The sequence below is a fragment of the Trichomycterus rosablanca genome, chromosome 21 (genome assembly GCF_030014385.1).
Source record: "Trichomycterus rosablanca isolate fTriRos1 chromosome 21, fTriRos1.hap1, whole genome shotgun sequence".
Classification (NCBI taxonomy): domain Eukaryota; kingdom Metazoa; phylum Chordata; class Actinopteri; order Siluriformes; family Trichomycteridae; genus Trichomycterus; species Trichomycterus rosablanca.
Window position 1 is genome coordinate 5,181,111 of NC_086008.1, and position 19,186 is coordinate 5,200,296.

Below are 19,186 nucleotides of genomic sequence, written 5' to 3' on the forward strand. Positions count from 1 at the left end.
AATACATTTAATTTGTAATGCACTTTACATTTGTGTACAAATCTCAAAGTGCCACAAGATAAAGACATCACTACAATTAATAAATAAATAAATAAATAAATAAAATAGCTACAATCACTACATAAATTAAAAATTATTCATAGGTTCTGCTAAAAAGAAAGGTTTTGAGTCTCTTCTTAAAAGTCCCAATCGGCTGTGGTGCCCTCAAATGGTCAGGGAGGGCATTCCAAAGGCGAGGGGCAGCAGAACAGATCACCCATGGTACTGAGCTTGGTTCTTGGGGGGAGAAGGCGATTTGAGTTGGTAGAGCGGAAGGATCGGAATGAGGTTTGAGTGGTGAGCAGTTCTTTCAAATAGGTGGGAGCATAACCATAAATACACTGGTGAGTGAGGAGGGAGACCTTGTATTCAATCCTAACAGAGATGGGAAGCCAGTGAAGAGAACGTAGAATCGGTGTGATATGCTCATATTTTCGCACTCTCATCAGGATCCTAGCGGCACTGTTCTGAATGCTTTGTAATCTATGAAGACTTTTGCTAGAAATCCCAATGAGAAGTGCATTGCAGTAATCCGGTCTGGAGGAGACAAAAGCGTGCATCAGTTTTTCAGCATCTGATAGAGTGAGAGCGGGACGAAGTTTAGCAATATTTCTCAGATGATAAAAAGAGATCTTGCAGAGGTGTTTAAAATGGGTATCGAAAGTGAGATGTGAGTCAAATCTTACACCAAGATTGGTGACTGATGAGGAAATGGGAATATTGTGACCAGAGAAAGTAAAGCTGTCTATGGAAGATGACTGAATCTGATGTGATGAACTGTAGATGGCGCCGTCATGTCGGTCACTGTATGTTCGGGTTCGGTTTCTCCACAACGCTTCTCCTGGTTCAGGTGTTGTGTGTGTTTGATCCTTTCCGCTTTCCGTACAGGAATTTCAGCAGTGACGTCACACTCTCACCCACAACCAGCCGCTCGGTTGAGTTGAGCGGACGCGGCTCTGATTTATTCACCAGAAGCTGAACGGATTTAACGCGTCCGCTCCGGTTTTTTCTTTCTCGTAGCGTCGGAAATGTGCGCTGTGAATCGCCTCTGTACCGGGAGCAGTACGTGAAGCTTCGCTTCGATCTGACCAGCGAGTCGATGGACGAACAAGAAGGTAAAGCGAAGAAATGACCCGACCGTTGAGAAGCACGCATGCGTGTTTACGATCCGCCGATCAGCTACTGCTGATAGGTTAAAGCCTTGTTACTGATCTGTGTGTGTATATAAACTGTATTACAGCGCTCAGTGTTGGCTTTTTATACTTTAATATAATATTTTACATGGAATTACCTACTGGAATTTGGTTGGTTTAGCTGATTGGCAGGGAAACTTACACGCCAGTACAACTCGCCCTGCAGCGTTACCATATAATAGCAAAATCCCGGTGATCTGGTTTCATTATTTACATTTTCAGCATTTAGCAGACGCTTACTTACAGTACTGTGGTAGTATGTATTGTCTAAGCATTTAAAGGCTGGGGGCCTTGCTCAAGGGCCCAACAGTCGCAACCTGGCAGTGGTGGGGCTTGAACCAGCGACCTTTTGATTACTAGTCCATGACCTTAACCACTAGGCTACAACTGACCTACATTATCAGGGCTGGGGAGTAAGAAATAAAAATAAAATACTATTTATCTAACCCAATTTTAATTCCCAGTTTAATTATTTAATAGAGGTGTATTTATTTAAAAACTGATTATGTTTATTAGGCAAAGCATTAGAAGTAGCCACAATTATATATTACTGTATAATATGTAGTTCTATAAGACAGTATCTGTAAAAATTGTATCACCTGTCACTTCAACAACTTGTGAGCCGAGCCTTGTAATAAACTCTGAACTCATGTAAAGTCCTTTATGACTTAAATCTTTCTCGTCTGGAATGTTATATCATTAATTTATAAAAATTAGGATTGAATAGTGTATCTGAAATCCTCTGTTATTGTATATTTCATATTATATTACAGGACTATATATCATAATTAGTGCGTTTCATAAAACAACTGGAGAGAATGTTGCTTGTGCTTTTTTTGCTGTGTTTTACGTTTATTAAAAACCAAACTATATTCATATAAATGTGGTGCATCGTCACATTAAAATCTTGATCCAGTTCAGTTGCAGTCGTGTATGATCTAAATCTCTCTGTTTTAATCTCTTCATTATTCCTTTCACATGATTATTATAGTCGTGTGCAGTCAAAATGAGACACATCACTATGACAGTTTTGGGACAGTATAGCAACGTTACTGGTTAATTTTCACTAATAATAAGCAATTTGAGATAATAAGCAGAAATTTGACAGTTCATTTTCCCAGAGAACACCACATAATGTTGACAGGTTGGTTTGTTTCTGATCAGATGCTTTATTTTTTCTGTGTTGAACATTTTGCATATGTTAGATTTTTTTTGCATATTAGTACATGTATGTTATAAGTACTCCTTTTAAATATCCATTCTGCGTTTCTTCCTAACATTAACAGCACAGAAATAATGAATGCACATTTCAACCATTTTTTTAAACCGACTAGCTTATAGTGTCCCATCGAAATATATATATATATTTTTTATTTATTTAAACAAATCACAGATGGTCTATTGATTAATAAACAGTGCGACAGTGACAGTGAAGGTGACTAATGTAGAACAGTAAGATTAACATAAACACAGGGAGCAGAACCAGTTCAGCATTTATAAACAGTGGTAGCTCAGTGGTTACTGGAGTAATAATCACAACGCTAAAGGTTCATGCCCCTCCATCACCAAGTTGCCACTATAGGGCCCCTGAGCAAGGCACTTAACCCCCAATTGCTTGCATTGTATGCAGTTGTAAGTCACTTTGGATAAAAGTGTCTCCTGAATGCCAAAAATGTAAACAGAGTCAATAGCATTATGAGCACTAACTAAACATGCTAATCATAAATGCAGTCGATATGTTAAAGCTTGTCCTGACATTAGTGTAGTTATTTTAGATATGTAGTTATGAGATAAACTCCCTTGCTGCAAGAAAATAATTTCCAAAACCGTAGACATCGCAGGAAATGCAAGTAAATAGGAATAGGTGCTTAAGTGAAGAGATGCACTCATTTTCCCCTTGCTTTCTAAAAATAACCCAAGCCTCTAACACAAACCAGATTTTTAGGCTTGCCAGGCCCGGGCATTCATCAGCATCATGCGATTAACATGAAGTGGATTGTAGGAACATGTATAGCTCCACTGTGCTGGGGCCAAAGTAATAAATCAGTCTCAAATTACAGAATTACAAGTTTACGCACTGTACTGTTTTCCAGTGTATTTGGTACATAGGTTTGGTTGGGTGCTGGTGGCAAAAATCATATTACCTAATTGAAGATATTTTCATCCAATTTATACCCACGGTAATGTTTTTGATTTAAATCTTCCACACTAAAATAGGTTTTAATAAGACGTAAATGTGTGTTGATATGAGCTTTGGGTCCGAATGTTGAATGATTGAAACCCAAATAATGTTTTTTTTGGGTTTTAATATTATGCATATTTTAAGATGAGATGCACATTGCACAAGAATTTGGTGGAGTACGCCTTGGTAAAATAGTTGAGGTTTGACTACATTGTGGGTTACAATGGTTTAAAATCAGAGTTTAAAGGAGACATCTTAATAGTTTGGTGAGACAGAGTAGTACAGCAGGATTTCTTCAAGACAAATGTTTACCATAAGAATAGCAACCCACAATGTAAAATCTGAAACCCACAATGTTCCTGGCATTATGAAAATCATAGGACCCTTCTGTGTTTGATTTCAACTGAAAAGAATCAAATGGAAATGTTGGTATTGTTACACCTCTAGTACATGTACTGCTGCTTTGCATGCAATGCATGTTTTGTCAAAATTATAAAAAATTACATTTATAGCTGTTCACCAAGAAAGCATAAACGCATTACGATGCACATTTGCTGTTTTAAAGATTCTATTATATTTACAAAATTTGTTTTAGTGACAAAAAGCTTTAATATGATGCTTTCAATATTTAAACTTGAATAGATTATCAAAAAGTACACCTTTTAGTAGTTTGAATAAGTAATTCTGGTTCCTCACTAAAATCCTCATAAACAACAACCAGAAAGAAAAAACAATTTATTCCTAAATCAAGGTTTATCTAATTAACTTTTTATCTTTACATAGATATTTGCTTAGAATCATTTTCATACATACAATATCCGTCATGATTATGATCCCTGATATAACTATAATGCTGCTTATTTAAATGTTTGAATAGCTTTTTGTAAATCAGGTTGTTTAATGATGTTTTTTCGATGTAAACTGCAGATCTGAGTGAAGGAGTGTGTGCTGGATGCAGAGGCAGCATTCAGGATGCTTTCCACGTAAAGCTACACAAAGACATCTGGCACAGCGCCTGTTTTCGGTAAGTCTTTATCCCATTAGTAAAGCATTCTGGGACCAAATAATAGATACAGTAAATCATCTTTATTAAAAGTCAGTGGTAATGTCGTTTACACAAATAAAAATAAAAATTTGTCATTTATCGCCAGTGAGCATTTTTCCAAGGTTTGAATAAAACAAATTGTGAACAAATTGTAAACGGAATCTGAACTCCAACTTTAGAATAAAACAACCAAAAATTTCTGTTCAATGGGTGTAGAAGAAATGTTTGAAATTGCAAGTTTGATTCTTAGCAGAGCCACAGACCTGGCCAGGCATCAACTGTCCGTGTTTGAGGAAGGGGTCAGACAAGGGTCTATTCCAACTGCCGCTGCGATATGCGATGTCCAGGACTGGTTTGGGCGCCCGCACAAGTGTGTGTGTGTGTGGGGGGGGGGACTGTCACATGACGCTTAGTGTGGCTTTCCATATGCAATACAGCTCTGTGTGGGAACCCAACACTGGCAGGAGAGAAGAAGCGGTTGTAGATTGGACACGTGTTAGAGGGGCCGTGTGGTGATCCAGCTCTTTTTGATCAGATCGGGGTGGTGCAAGTGCCAGCGGATTCACAATCAGGCATTAGAAATGACTAGATTGAGCAATAAAGGGGGGAAAATCTAAAAAAAAATAAGAGTAACTGTACATTTTTATAGATTTTTTTGTAGTTAAAGGAACGGTGTTTTTGTTGATTAGTGTACCGAGGTTGATTTATTGACACACATGTAGTTGTTAACATTGACCACGTGTGTAAGTGCGTAGTCCAGGTGGAATGTTAGGTATTTCCCCACAAACACAGACCAAAAAATAGTTTACTTTCTTTTCACCTAGCATGACTCAAATATTGATTGGGAAATGGAAAATCACAATAACAAGTCATACCTTGAGGGCTGCCAAATTGGCACTCGTACATTTATTTCCAGTTGAGGCATGTGGCTTTATTTCCATTTCAGATTTTGCCAGTTAAGCAGGCAAGTCTGAACCACCGCTGCATTATTGAATGCGGGTTTTGTAGAAGCTTCAGCCTGGTGTCGGGAATTACCAAAAATAACCTGTAAGCTTCTGTTTGTGGAGTGTTTTGCTGATGTATTTGATACGATAAGCTGTAGAATTTTTGGCACCCTTGGTAAAAGATAAAAAAGGTCATGGTAAACATCTCTGTTTAATTTAACTCATCAAAATAATATATTTTAAAACCATATTATAAAAATTCACTTGTGAGTATATAGAGGCATTTATGTAATTGCTAACTTCCTATTTCACTCTATTAAAAAATATGAGGTAACACAAATACAAACATCAGATACAACATGATACATGATACATGATACATGATACATGACAGATAGAACATGATACGATAGTGTGTTAACTTCTATGTAATCAGGATGTTCCTATAATAAATAGTTTTTATAGCTAAGTTATCTGACTGTAAATGTGCATGCTGTCTAAAGTAAATAACAGTTTATAGACCTGATGGGCAGGACTGTATAAATTCCCGTGTTAGCACGCTGCTAAAAGTGATGCTTTTGCAGGTTTGGATGAACTTTGTTGAACACAAGATGTGCTCTTGGTTGATTATTTGAATTCCCAGTACAGTTAAAGGTTGACATGAACTTTAGCACCTTACTGTAAATCTGCCCAGTCATCCTGTAACAGCTAATTACAAAGCAGCTAAAAAAAAATGCAAAAAGTGAGTACCTGATCAGATGAAGTCTTCACCTCAGTTTCATGTTCCCAGTTTGAGCCGTGCTGATTCGGTAGGAATGAAAGTGCTGCTTTATTTTGCTACCCTGGTTCCTTTCCTCATTTCAGGTTTAATCATTTAACACTGTAAGAAATTGTGAGCACATTTTCCTGATTGAACTGGGTCAAATGTTTATCTTGTACTTTGTTTATATAAAGGCCAAAGTACATTTTGTTTATATGTGTAAGATTACTCAGCAGTTGTGTCTCTGAAAAGTTAAATAATATCCAAAGCTTGTGCATGATTATTGCATCATTTGTTCAGTTTAAAATCACAAACAAACAAGCTGTTTGATTTCTGCAGGATCTTTTTGGGTGAGAACGTATGAGAACATATGAGATGCATCAATCCGGTTCTTGATCTCCGGATCTGTATTAGTTTGATAGTGTATTGATGCAGCAAATCTGTATTGGATTGGATTTGACAGACTTGCAGATTCATTTAAAATTATTACATGAAACAGATCAAATTGAATCAGGTAGCTTTTATTTTAAACATTTTATCAGTGGAGGAACTACTTTGTCTTATTTTGATGTCAAAAACTGGTTTGTTTCTGTTATTCAATGTACTTACAGTGGATATAAATCCAGTTTGTAAAATTGTTCTGTGGAAATGAATGAATGTATGTGTGTGAATTTTTTACTGTAACGTAACCCGAAACATCACTGATCTGACCACATTAGTGAGAATGAACCCACCTCTGCTGTTCTCACTGACACAAGTTTGCAGCCTGCAGTGAGTCTTTAATGACCTGGAGCAGGTATTTTGGGGTTTGTGCACCTCTATCAGTCCAGTGATAAGTTTAAATTAATAAAAGGTAAAATTTCTGTTTGTTGTCTCTGTTTGTACTCATTTAAAATTTTGTCACATTTGACTGTTGTGCACAGCTGCTTGGCCTGACGTTTCCATAAATTCTTTTACAAGCTGAACAATGATAAAAACAATTAGCACCAATTAGAGGTGCATTTATTGACCACCAACTTCAAACTAACAGGAATAGCAGAGATTCCTGTAACTTGGTCGTGCCGGGGCAGGTAGGGGCTTCTCGCCACTGTGCCGTTCAGTCAGACGGGACATTCCCAGACGGCGATTCAGCGTCCCTCCAGACATGTGACCCGCTATTATTATAATGAAGTGAGCTTGTCAGAGCTTCAGCTGGAGCAGCTTTTTTTGTTTAGAGGAAGAGAGTGCCTTGATGGAGGAACTTTGCTTTGATGGTTGCTTTAAAACTGGCTGTGGAGGGAAGGGGGGGGGGGGGATTATCTCTGCATGTTTGCTAATTGTGTTTGATGTACGCTCGCTTTTCACTTAGCATGTCGAGTTATGTGTCGTATCTCGTCATTCAATTCAAACAACAGCAATTTGTGGTTTAGTTTCTGTAAAGTCTAATATTTACACGTTATGAAATGCATTGTACACAGACTCCTAATGGCCATTACAACTAGAGACTAAATATTTAGCTCCACTGTATGTGTATGTATTGAATAACAAAAAGACCATAATTTAATACCCTTCTTTTTATGTTGCCTAAATGTTTAGTAAGCATTTAAATTTGGAGTCTAAATGATTTGATTTTAAACTGTTGTGTAATGCTAGGGACTAAGCATTAAAATACACTTGAGGTCAAAAGTTTAAATACACTCAATAGGGACATGTACATCGACCAGGCATAACATTATGACCACTGAGAGGTGAAGTGAATAACACTGATTATCTCTTTATCACGGCACCTTAGTGAGTGGGATATATTAGGCAGCAAGTGAACATTTTATCCTCAAAGTTGATGTGTTAGAAGCAGGAAAAATGGACGAGCGTGAGGATTTGTGATGGCTAGACGACTGGGTCAGAGCATCTCCAAAACTGCAGCTCTTGTGGGGTGTTCCCGGTCTGCAGTGGTCAGTATCTATCAAAAGTGGTCCAAGGAAGGAACAGTGGTAAACCGGTGACAGGGTCATGGGCGGCCAAGGCTCATTGATGCATGTGGGAAGCGAAGGCTGGCCAGTGTGGTCCAAACCAACAGACGAGCTACTGTAGCTCAGATTGCTGAAGAAGTTAATGCTGGTTCTGATAGAAAGATGTCAGACTCCATGCCTCGACGGGTCAGGGCTGTTTTGGCAGCAAAAGAGGAACCAACACAATATTACGAAGGTGGTCATAATGTTATGCCTGATCGGTGTATGTTATGACATTGGGATTTTTTGGGGTGACTGAATGATTAAAACACTGGGTTTCTGAATTCTGGAACTTTGCTTGCTTGAAAATCTACATAGAGCACACTCAGTGTTTGGCTATATTTCTTGTCTACCATAGTCAGTTGCCTGGCTCGACTCTGGTTGGATCTATACCTCTACTTGGCAAAATTTGCAGTGTTCAATCTACTGTATATTTTTGGTTTTACACCACAGACCTAAACAATTTTCATACAGTATTGTACCGTACAGTTCAGATGTGTTTTTTGGATCATTGTCCTGATGGGTCACAAAATTGCATTCTTTCATAAATTTCTTTATTCATTTTTCACAATGCACCAGTTCCACTGTCAACATAACAGCTTGAGAACATAATACTACCAACACAGTAGATATGTCCTTGTTAGGTTTGAATGGCTCACTACTTATCTAGACATTTTAAGTTATTATGACTTAATCAGTTATTCTTTGGTCTAACTACAAGGCTCTTCTCCAAAAAGCTTTTTTTGTCCACTTAATCAGCAAGTTGAGCTTTAAGTTGTAGATTTTGGCACCTAAAGTTAAGCATGTTTATTGTAATTCTTTAATTGCCTTCTACTTTGTACCATTTAGTTGCACTTTGTACTTACATTTGTTGGTACAAATATTCTTAAAACCTTATATTGCTTAGATGTAATTCCAAAAACATTCCTGGAACTATGATGTACAAAGCTTTGGAGACGTTCCCATTATAATGCTCGTGCCTTAGGCTAATAGGCACTGATTACATGTGCATTAAAACAGGGAGAGGACTGAATGAAATGGTAAGCCTATTTCTGGAACATTTATTTGGAAGATTTGATTTGTTTACTGCAGTTTAAAATGTTGATGTGATTGTGTTTTAAGTTAAACTTCAGGACATGATGCTTTGGTTGGGAGCCTGAACCAGGCTTTACTCTCACTGTTCTTTTCTTTATGAAGTGGGCAGGCCTGGCTTGTGATACTTGATAACAACAATTAATAGTTTTTCTCACACCTATTCTTTGTTACTCATTACCTTTTGTTACTCAAAAAAGTAGAGAGGTGAGCGTGATGATAGAGATTAGACTATCTAAAGGTAACCATGTCTCTCTGTTATTTTTACTATTGTGGAATAAAGGCAGGGACTGTTCAGGTTCTTGTTCTGTGTTGTTTGCTTGGCAGTGTGTCAGCTCACAAGCGTCTTTGTGTCTCTCACCTGAGTGTTGTTTTTTCTCTCTTACTGGGTGGGAACTGCGAGGAGAACAGTGAGTGCTAAAACAAGGCGGTGACTTGCTGCCACTGTAGGGCAGAAGGAAAGCTGGGAAACTCTTGATACTGACACAGCAAACAAGCAGGAATGTTTTACGGGGTTTTCTGTGATTTGTGCTCCGAGTTATGTATTTAAAGATGTCCAGACCTTGGCTGGTGGTAAATCAGGAGCTCTTAGTCATGCTTGACCCTTAAGGTGAAAGTTTATCGTGTGTGTACACACACCTGGAGGATCTCTGTGACCGACGTAAGTTTAACTTACAGATGTCACCAAACGTTAAGACTGTGAGAGTGAATGATTAACCAGCCGTCAGAACTACAGATGTGACCATCACGTCATTATACACACGTATTACACAACCTACAAACTGATTACGTCTATTGACTAGCCCAGCTTCAAAACTAGTCAAGCAGTTTTATCTGAGAATATTTACGTTCACCTATTTTAAGTGATTTCTGGACCTTTGATTGTGGGAAAGGAGGGTGCTGCTGTGACAACCAAATCATAACCTCATCAACCTGAAAACTATGACCTAAAAAAGTCAACAGAAAAAAAAATCCTTGTTTTTAAATCCTCTTTTTAAATCCTCACCATATATTCTTATAATCTCATTTTGTCCTGTTCCTCTTACTGTAAACTACAAAGTTGACAAATATAGTTACTGAAATGGTTTTCTTTTATAATAAATACAGGAACAAGCTTAAAGATTCAAACATGCCCTAGTCATTAGTCATATACTGTTATAAATAAAGTGGAAGGACAAGAAGAACACAGCCTCATTGCTCACTGTTGGGATTATTTGGCAGACTAATTTTAAGCCAGGTCTTCTCATCCAACACCACTGCCCAACCTTAAAAATGCTGTTTTGAATGAATAGATTTAAATTCTCATTAAAATACACTTAAATCTTCTGGAGAGCTTTCCCAGAAAAGTAGAGGTTTTTTTTAACCACGATGATGCCAGATCCATATAATTGTCTGTGGTTTTGGATGTCCAAAAAGCTCATGATCAGGTATCCACATATTATGGCCATAAAGTGTATTAAAATATATCCATAATTAAAAAGTAGTCCACCCTGCTTTTATTTGATGTTTTGGATCAATATAAAACAGTATTATGTGTAACCAATAATCATGGTTCTTAGTTTAAATTAATTGAGGAAGCCAGACTATTGTGAGTATAATTAAAGTATAATTAATCCCGCATCACTACTACCCTACCAGCAGAATTGTTATTGCCACCAGCCTGTAAAAGACCCACACTGGTCAACCACTGCTTCTGTGTTCTAATTTTTTGTACTATTTTTCCATCTTTCTCTGTACTTTGCATTTTGGAAACTGGTCTACAGTCGAACACTGTGTTCCAGATACCTCAGCTTTCCTGTTTTAGATGAATCAGAGATTGGCTGGCACACAGCAGCCTGGACTTAAATTAGACATAAAACGCTTGGCAAAAGTGCTTAATCTGAAAATAGATCTTTAAAAGCAGGCACTGCACGTCAAGAAAGAAAAACCACGCCGTGAAGTGACTGGTTTCCTGTTTGCAGCCCAGCAGAATGAGCAATAATCAAGAAGACGGATTGCACTTAAAGTCCTGGGGGTTTCTGGATGAAGCCCCATGTTGAGTCCCCCAGATTCAGTGTAAAAACTGTTAGCCAGCAGCTAATAGTCATCAGACGGTGTGATGGATTGGATCCATTTTTCCTCACACTGACACAGAACAATGTCGCTGTTATTGTTTTGCCTAAGCAGCAGTTCTTACTAAATGAAAAATGTTGTTTGGCTCCAGGTGTTTCCAGTTCTCTTGGTATGCTGAGAATTTCGGTTGTAGAATGCTTTGCACATATGTTTTTGTTCATGGTGTTGGATCTAGACTGATTGCTAAAAGACATGGGAGTATAATTGTATGCAAAGAATGACTTTGAAAGCAGCTGATGTTTTTTCCCTCCCTAAAAATGAATCACTTATATCAGTACTTATGTAAACACACTGCCTAATAATCCATTAATAACAGGACTGATCGCTTCATTTTAGAGTAAAACATACTCAGTGGGACCAAAAGTATGTGGACTGTGACTATGAACTTGTGGTCAATGGGGGTTCTTTTAGGGTCTTTTTAATTAATGGATGGGGGGGGGGGGGGGGGGGGGGTACATACTAATGCTAATAATCTTTGGAATGGAATTTCCAACATGTTATATGAGGGTTGGACCATTCTCAGCACTGCGAGTAGTGTATAAATGGCCCAGTAGAATGTGTGTTGTACCAGCATGAGTGTATGAAGTGCCACTGTGTTGCTGTTTTTTAAACACCTTCATGCAAAACCGCCCACTAAAAAAGGCTAGAGGACTATTGTGCATGAAAAACTGTACACCTGTATGATGCCTATATTAGTTTAAGGTGCAGTTTTTGAAGTAAGGCATCATGGAAACATTTAGCTGTTTGGACGATGATATGTGAACAATTTTCTGGTGAAGAATTCCAAGACTGCCATGACACATTTTTTTTACATGTGTACAAAACTAATATCATCGCCCTTGCTTGACCCACTTACACACCGGTCGATGTTTATAACTGATACTTTCTGCATTAGTAAATACACCAGTGATACTTGTTTTCAATCTGTTACTGTACTTCAGCATTGTTATTTTGATTCACAGCAACCAGTCGCATGTGGTGGGAAAAATGATTTATGTTAAAGTTTGGAAACAGGGTGTGTGCTTTCTATTTATTTTACTATGCAGAAATGTTGCTCTGTACAATACTGGCACTTGGCAGAGCAAGAATGAAGAAACTAGAACTAATGTTAAGATATAATGATTTTATCTTTTTTATAGATGTTAAGGCTGTAAAATAAAAGCAGGACAGAAAGAATATTGATGCTTTTCAGCTTTGCCACTGACAGACTTTTGAGACAAACAAATGGATCCTTTACCAAATCAAATCTAACATCTTACCCAGAGTCCAGACAACCAACCTAAAGCTGTCATACTTTGTCTTTTTTAATGAATTGTTTTTTCTCGTGTCCAGTTATGCCACTTCAACCAAGATGGATGGATACAATTAGAGAAACACTGAACAAGTCAATAAAGACCAAAGACCCAAACAGAAGACAGGATCAAAATAAAATAAAAGACAAGACCATACTGGCTTTATGGCACTTAATAATAATATTAATTCAAATTGGTTGTTATTTTCAACAACATGATCTCAAGTGCTCGTGATCTATGATACTCATCTCGATACTAGCGTATGCCTTTGATTGATTTACAGGCCATATGTTGTCCATGATAATACAAATGCTCAGTTATGGTCTAAAAACATTCAAAAAGACTCATTTAATGTTCCCTCACAGTTAGTCACAAAAAAAAAAAATCTATTTTCTTGTTACATTCGGACTTGCTTCTAGTTCTCATGATAATAAAAGCTGCTTATGTGTGCAGGTAAACTTTAAACTATCAATTTCCAAAATAAAGATTTAAATCAGATGATCTAGTATTTAAACACTATCATACAGGATTGAAAAAAATTATTTCAAAGATGACAACAATATTTGCATTAGTTTTAGGAAAGGTACATGTAAAGACTGGTATTTGATGGTGTGTAAGTGAATTCTGTTCAGATGTGTAAGTTCCTGCAGTTCTTTGCTGTTTTATTTTGACAAATAGTCTGAATATATTTGAGGGTTAAAATGAGAAGTCGGTCTGTCTTGTAAAGTTTTCCCAGCAGTATTCTCTTTTTCTACGTAGGTGCCCTTTTGAAACACATGTACACACGCATGTACACACACCCTAACTAATCATACAGAGCGAACCATGGCATGCTAAAACACGTCTTGTACTTTCCTTGTTTCCTAGACTAGAGTTTCTCCGTAATAACAATGCCTGAGGTGCGCTGCTGTGCAGTTCAGCAACTAGCGTTCCTTTAATTAAGTTAATTTCCCTCGTGGGAGAGAGGTCACAGCTGAAGGGAGCTCGTCTGTGTTCCAAAATCGGCTCCCAGCCACAGGGTGACCAGCAGGAGAAAGTGTGTGATAGTGTGTTTCATGACTAGTTTTGGCTCAAATCCCAAATTCCTTGTGTTTTATGTTTCTCAAACTTCATTCACGGTGGGCCCCATGTTTCAGTCGGAGGGGGAAGGGGGTCGAGGTGTGTGGATTTGTGTGTGTGTGTGCGCGTGTGTGTGTGCGCGTGCTCGTTTTTGCGAGCACTTTTCCTTAGTGAAACCACACACCAGGGTTTCCACTGTGTCCTCACAATCACCTCATAATAATCAGCTTTAATGTTTTCTCCTCCATGTGTGAGACGTTTGCTTTCTCATACTGCTCAGGAAAACCTCCCTGCTGTTTCTAATCTCTTTTTAACACCTTCAAATCTGATCAGTTTGTCATAATAGAGTCTAAACTGTTATAAAAGCCTGCCTCTGAGGTGATAACACTAAGTTCCCTGTACAGTTTTAGGGGGCTAGAAGGAGCCAGTATTTAACTACTCCTTATGTTATTTTATATAAATTTAGTGAATATATCAACCTGTAATAGATTTTTTCACTTTTGTATTTATACTTATATGAATGTAAAACTAGGAACACATGAATAATAGTTTCTTTGGAAAAAAAAATACTATTGCAATAAATACTTGCGTTTTGCAGCATTTTGTTTTAATTTTCACTAATAGACTAACAACTTTAAAATCCTTTATAAACTCACAATAAAAGTTAAGTCAGGTGATGTGATAGGCAAGGGTTTCTCCCACCAGGAATTCTGGCAAGGAGTTTATTAAACTGATAAATGTTTCAGAAGTAAAAATAAACAGGATATTATCATTAAAATCGTGTAAAATTTTAAAATAGGTTACAGTAATTGTGGAAAAATAATAGATTATAAAAATCATAAGATATAATGCCGTTAGCTAATGTAATGTGATGAAAATACCATATATAAAATAATCATTAATATTTAATGACTAATAACTCTCAATGGCTACAAACATCATCTTAAAAACACTTATAGGCCGCTCAGGTGGCGCAGCGGTAAAAGACACGCGCTGCAACCAGAGCTGGATTTCGAAGGAGCGTCGTTTCGAATCCAGCTCTGCCTTCACGGTCGAGGCTGGGCGGCTATGGACAACGATTGGCCTGTTGTCCGGGTGGGGGGCGGGACTTGAGACCGTAGGGGATGCTCTCTCAGGAACGGGGCGGTTGCGCCCTCTGCTGGCTGGTTGGTGGCGCCTGTATGGAGACGGAAGGGGGTGTGGCGGAGTGTGTGATCCTCCGTGCACAGTACTCTGCCACGCTACACTCGTCAAGTGTGGGTGATAAGACGGTCTGTGCACGTTTCGGAGGAGGCGTAGAACGGCCTCGTCAGCCCCAATCAGGAGCAGGAATCCGCACTAATGAGAGGATGATAGATGGGACGGAATTGGACGTGCTAAATTTATTTAAAAAATTAAAAATAAAATAAAATAAAAAAAAAACACTTATATGTTTATGCATTTCTCTCCCTTTTTTTTCCCCTTTTATTGCATCCGATTGCCACATCCTTTCTCTCTACCAATGCCGATCCTCGCTCTGATTGAGGAGAACGAAGCTAACCCACACATCTCCCTTCGACACGTGGGCAGCAGCCGTATGCATTTTGTCACCTACACTTTGACGAGTGCAGTGCGGATCAGCACTGTGTACGGAGAGACACCCTGACGGCACTCTTTTTTTACTCTGTGCAGGCGCCATCAATCAGCCAGCAGAGGTCGTAATTGCATTAGTTATGAGAGAGTCCCTATCCGGCTTAATATCCCACCCCATATGAACAACAGGCCAATCGTTGTTCATATGGGCGCCCAGCCGGCAGACAGAGCTGAGATTCAATACAATGTATTCGAGATCCCAGCTCTGGTGTTTCAGCATGTGTGTTACCGCTGCGCCACCTGAGCGGCCAAGAACACTTAAAATGAACTGATATGTTTGTGAAAGAAATTGACTAAAGGAAGACATCGAATACAACTGCACCTTTAAAATTGGTTGGAGTTGCTGAAAACAACGTAAATATAAGCTTGTAAAATATATAACTATGAGAGCAGATAATTAAGACACATAGTAATGGTTAAAAGAAATCTAAACAAATAGAATAAACAATTATATTGTTCAATCAGCAATAACAAGCTACTTTAAGCAATTCCGCCAGTCAGTAATACATGATCGCTATCAGATCAGGTTGTTTCTTTTTTTTTTTTATCTCTTTCATCCTTTTTCATGAACACTTGCAATGTTTGCATACCTGAAACACATAAACACAGGATACCACGTGTCTACCAGCTCGGCACCACCATCAGCCTTTGTTGTGTTTTGATTTTTTGCCTGATATCAGTACTGGAGTAGCACGGGGTAAAATGGGTAAAATTTCCCCTGCTCTACTTAGCTCTTTTTCTTTGTATTTTAGGTGCTCCGAGTGCTGCGATCTCCTGACTAACTGGTACTTTGAGCGAGAGGGGAACCTCTACTGTGGGAAACACTACTGGGAGAAGTATGGAGAGCTGTGTCATGGCTGCTCGCTGCTAATGACTGGACCGGCTATGGTAAGAAAAACGTCTGTCTGCTCTTTTTTTCCCCACATTTAAATGTTTCTTTTTCCTGTAACTGCCGGTAATGAGGCCGGGATTTTGAGGGATTGTTTCTCCAGATTTGCATGTTGTCACTAATTTAATGGTACTGATTTCTAGTCCACATCTAATGATCTTTGAAATGGATTGACCATATTTAAAAGTGATTTGTTTCCAAAAGTATCAGTGAAGGGGCCGCTGTGATCTGCTGATGAAACCGAATACTTTTTATACATTCTTTGGCCAGAAGTATTTGGTCAGGGCTCTGTGCACACCACTGGATTCTCATCAGACCATGTCTAGCCCCTCTCATAGTTCAAATTGTCGAAGCGTCAGCTGTTAGACATCAATTGAAATAACAATTTTAACAGACAGCATATTGCAGGGTGGCACAGTGGCTCAATGGGTAGCACTGTCACCTCACAGCAAGAAGGTCCTGGGTTTGATTCCCAGGTGGAGCGGTTCAGGTACTTCTGTGTGCAGTTTTCATGTTTTCCCTGTGTCTGTGTGGGTTTCCTCCATGTAATCTGGTTTCCTCCCACAGATATGCAAGTGAGGTTAATTGGAGATACAAATTTGTCCATAACTGTGTTTGACATTAAACTTGTGAACTGATGAATCTTGTGTAACCGTTCCTGTCATGAATGTAACCAAAGTGTAAAACATGACGTTAAAATCCTGATAAATAAATAAAAGACATTTTGCTGCTAATATGATCAAAGCAGTGGAAGAATACAGAGAGATAAACATGCTCCTCCATCTGTGCTGAAGTGCATAAATCCATCACTGGATGGTGTGAAAATGCAGCCAGTGGCTTCACACGTGTGGGAGGTGTGGGTGTCAGCAGTGGTAAGAGAGTGTTTAAAAAAAACTGAATGCAAAAAGTAAAGGGGGGAAAAATCCCAACCTTGGTCCTTGCCTATCTAAAGTTGATTTAGATGAGGTCTGCTCTTGGTTTCTGTCCTGGCTCTACAACTGGACATTCTGTGGTTAAGTGATGCGGAGCTACGAGCCTGAAGGACAAAAACTCCAGCGCTGTTTGTTTTACAGGCTTAGACTATGAGCTCATTCGCTCTGCGCTAGATGAACGGGATCAGAAGGCTGGAATGGTCTCAGCGAGTCTTTTGTGTGTCATCATGACTTTGGAATGCCTGAGTTTGGGTTTTCAATGGAGTGCTTTGTAATCAAAACGCTAATGTTAGCTTTAACCCAAATCCTAAATAAGTGTAATGTTTTAGATGAGTACTTACTGCAATTTAAGAATCAGTGGTCACTGTGGCTATTTTTACTGAGTAATTCCGGCCACTGAAAGGGCATTACAGAGAAGAGGGCATTTACCCGCAAAACACGTAATAGATCTGTTCTGTTTGGAATTGAACTGAGGGTTGCCAGATATTTTCTGAATGTTGTGTTTTACCAGCTCTGGGCAATGAAGCACAATCAGCTGGGGGTAAAAACCTCAGCTTGTCCACATTGTGGGATAAAAAGACTAGACCTGGCACTTTGTGTGGCAGTATTGCTATATTTATCCAGCATGATTTTAACCAGGATTTTAACATCATGTTTTACACTGTGGTATCATTACATGACCGGACAGATAGTTACAGGTTACACATGATTCATCCACAGGCAGGTTTGTATCTCCAATTCACCTAATGTACATGTCTTTGGACTGAAAAGAACAGGAGCAACCAGAGAAAACCCACACGGAAACAGGGAGAACATGCAAACGCCAGACAGAAAGTACGCAGAACACTCTATCACAGCATCACAGAAATAAGTCAGTTTCAGTAAATGCATTTCTTACAGTGCTTTCTCTCACTCAGCAGTGGTGCTGTTCCTCATTTTCTCTATAGATCAATTTAAAAGCGGTGGTGGTGAAGGGGGGGGGGGGGGGGGTTCCAGGGGTGGGGGTGGCTGCTGAAGCCCAGTTCTGGGAAGAAATTACACATACATACACGTCTGTCATCACTGTTGCTGAATCACGTAGGCTTGAAAGAGTAAGACACCCTACATAATTAAGAGGTCATTCACAGGGCATATTTCGGGCATTTTTCTAATTATTTTGCTGATTGTTATTTTGTAATTAACCAATGAAACCAACAAAAACAATATTTTAAACGTGTTAAATTGTCTTTTGTTAAATAAATAAAGACACAATCATATAAAGCAGCCAGGGCAATATAGTAATGCAGCATATTATTTAAAATTGATACAAAAAAAGACTGGAGCAAGTTCTGCATTTAGACTGCACATTAAAACTGGAACATTTGATAAATTGCACAAAATCACAGTAGCAGAAGCTTACAAGAAACTAGCAAGTTATCCAGATCAGCTTAATATGTTTATTGTTAAGTGACACTTTGATTAAACAATTACCAATCAGTAAAATCTTTTAAAGCTCAAGTGTTAATATTGTGTAAATTTACTCTCCAAGATTAGTGCATGGCTAAGCGGTCAACTACTGCGCGTGTGTCGGAGGGGCTGTGTTAATTACCTTCCTTCTCGGTTGGGTGTGGGAGGGGTTCAGCAGTAGAGGAGAAATGTGATCAGGTAATTGGTAGGAAACGTGTTAAACATTAGCAATCCTTGGATGCTGAGGAATTGGAGCAGTATTAATGTGTGCAGTCATACCTGCTCTGAGCTTCTGCTCTGGTACTGAGTCTTGTGATGGTGGGTCAGTATTATTAACAAAATATTGTAAACTGTGTGTTACTCTTTTGTTTACAAGAATTGGGTATCATTTTTTTCTCATACAAAAGGGTGTGTTCATCACGAGTGTGTGAATATGTCCTGGTGTTAAAAATGCATACATAAGGAGTGTTTCTATTGTGCACTTCCTGTACAGATTCCTTTCCACACTTCATTCAGAGTGCAGTAGATTGTGAGCATGTCTGGCTTGTGTATGAGTTTTAAAAGGTCTGAATGGGTTGTTG

At 38.6% G+C, this 19,186-nt stretch overlaps 1 protein-coding gene across 1 annotated transcript in view; it reads left to right on the forward strand.

Annotated features, from left to right (window-relative positions):
* The first annotated feature begins 974 nt into the window (after nt 1-974).
* limk2 (LIM domain kinase 2) overlaps nt 975-19,186 on the forward strand; it is a 34,432-nt gene continuing 16,220 nt past the window's right edge. Inside the window, exons 1-3 of the mRNA XM_063018182.1 lie at nt 975-1,154; nt 4,342-4,438; nt 16,091-16,226. Coding sequence (XP_062874252.1) covers nt 1,139-1,154; nt 4,342-4,438; nt 16,091-16,226 — 249 coding nt within the window. The 5' untranslated portion in view covers nt 975-1,138. The remainder of the gene's footprint in view (nt 1,155-4,341; nt 4,439-16,090; nt 16,227-19,186) is intronic.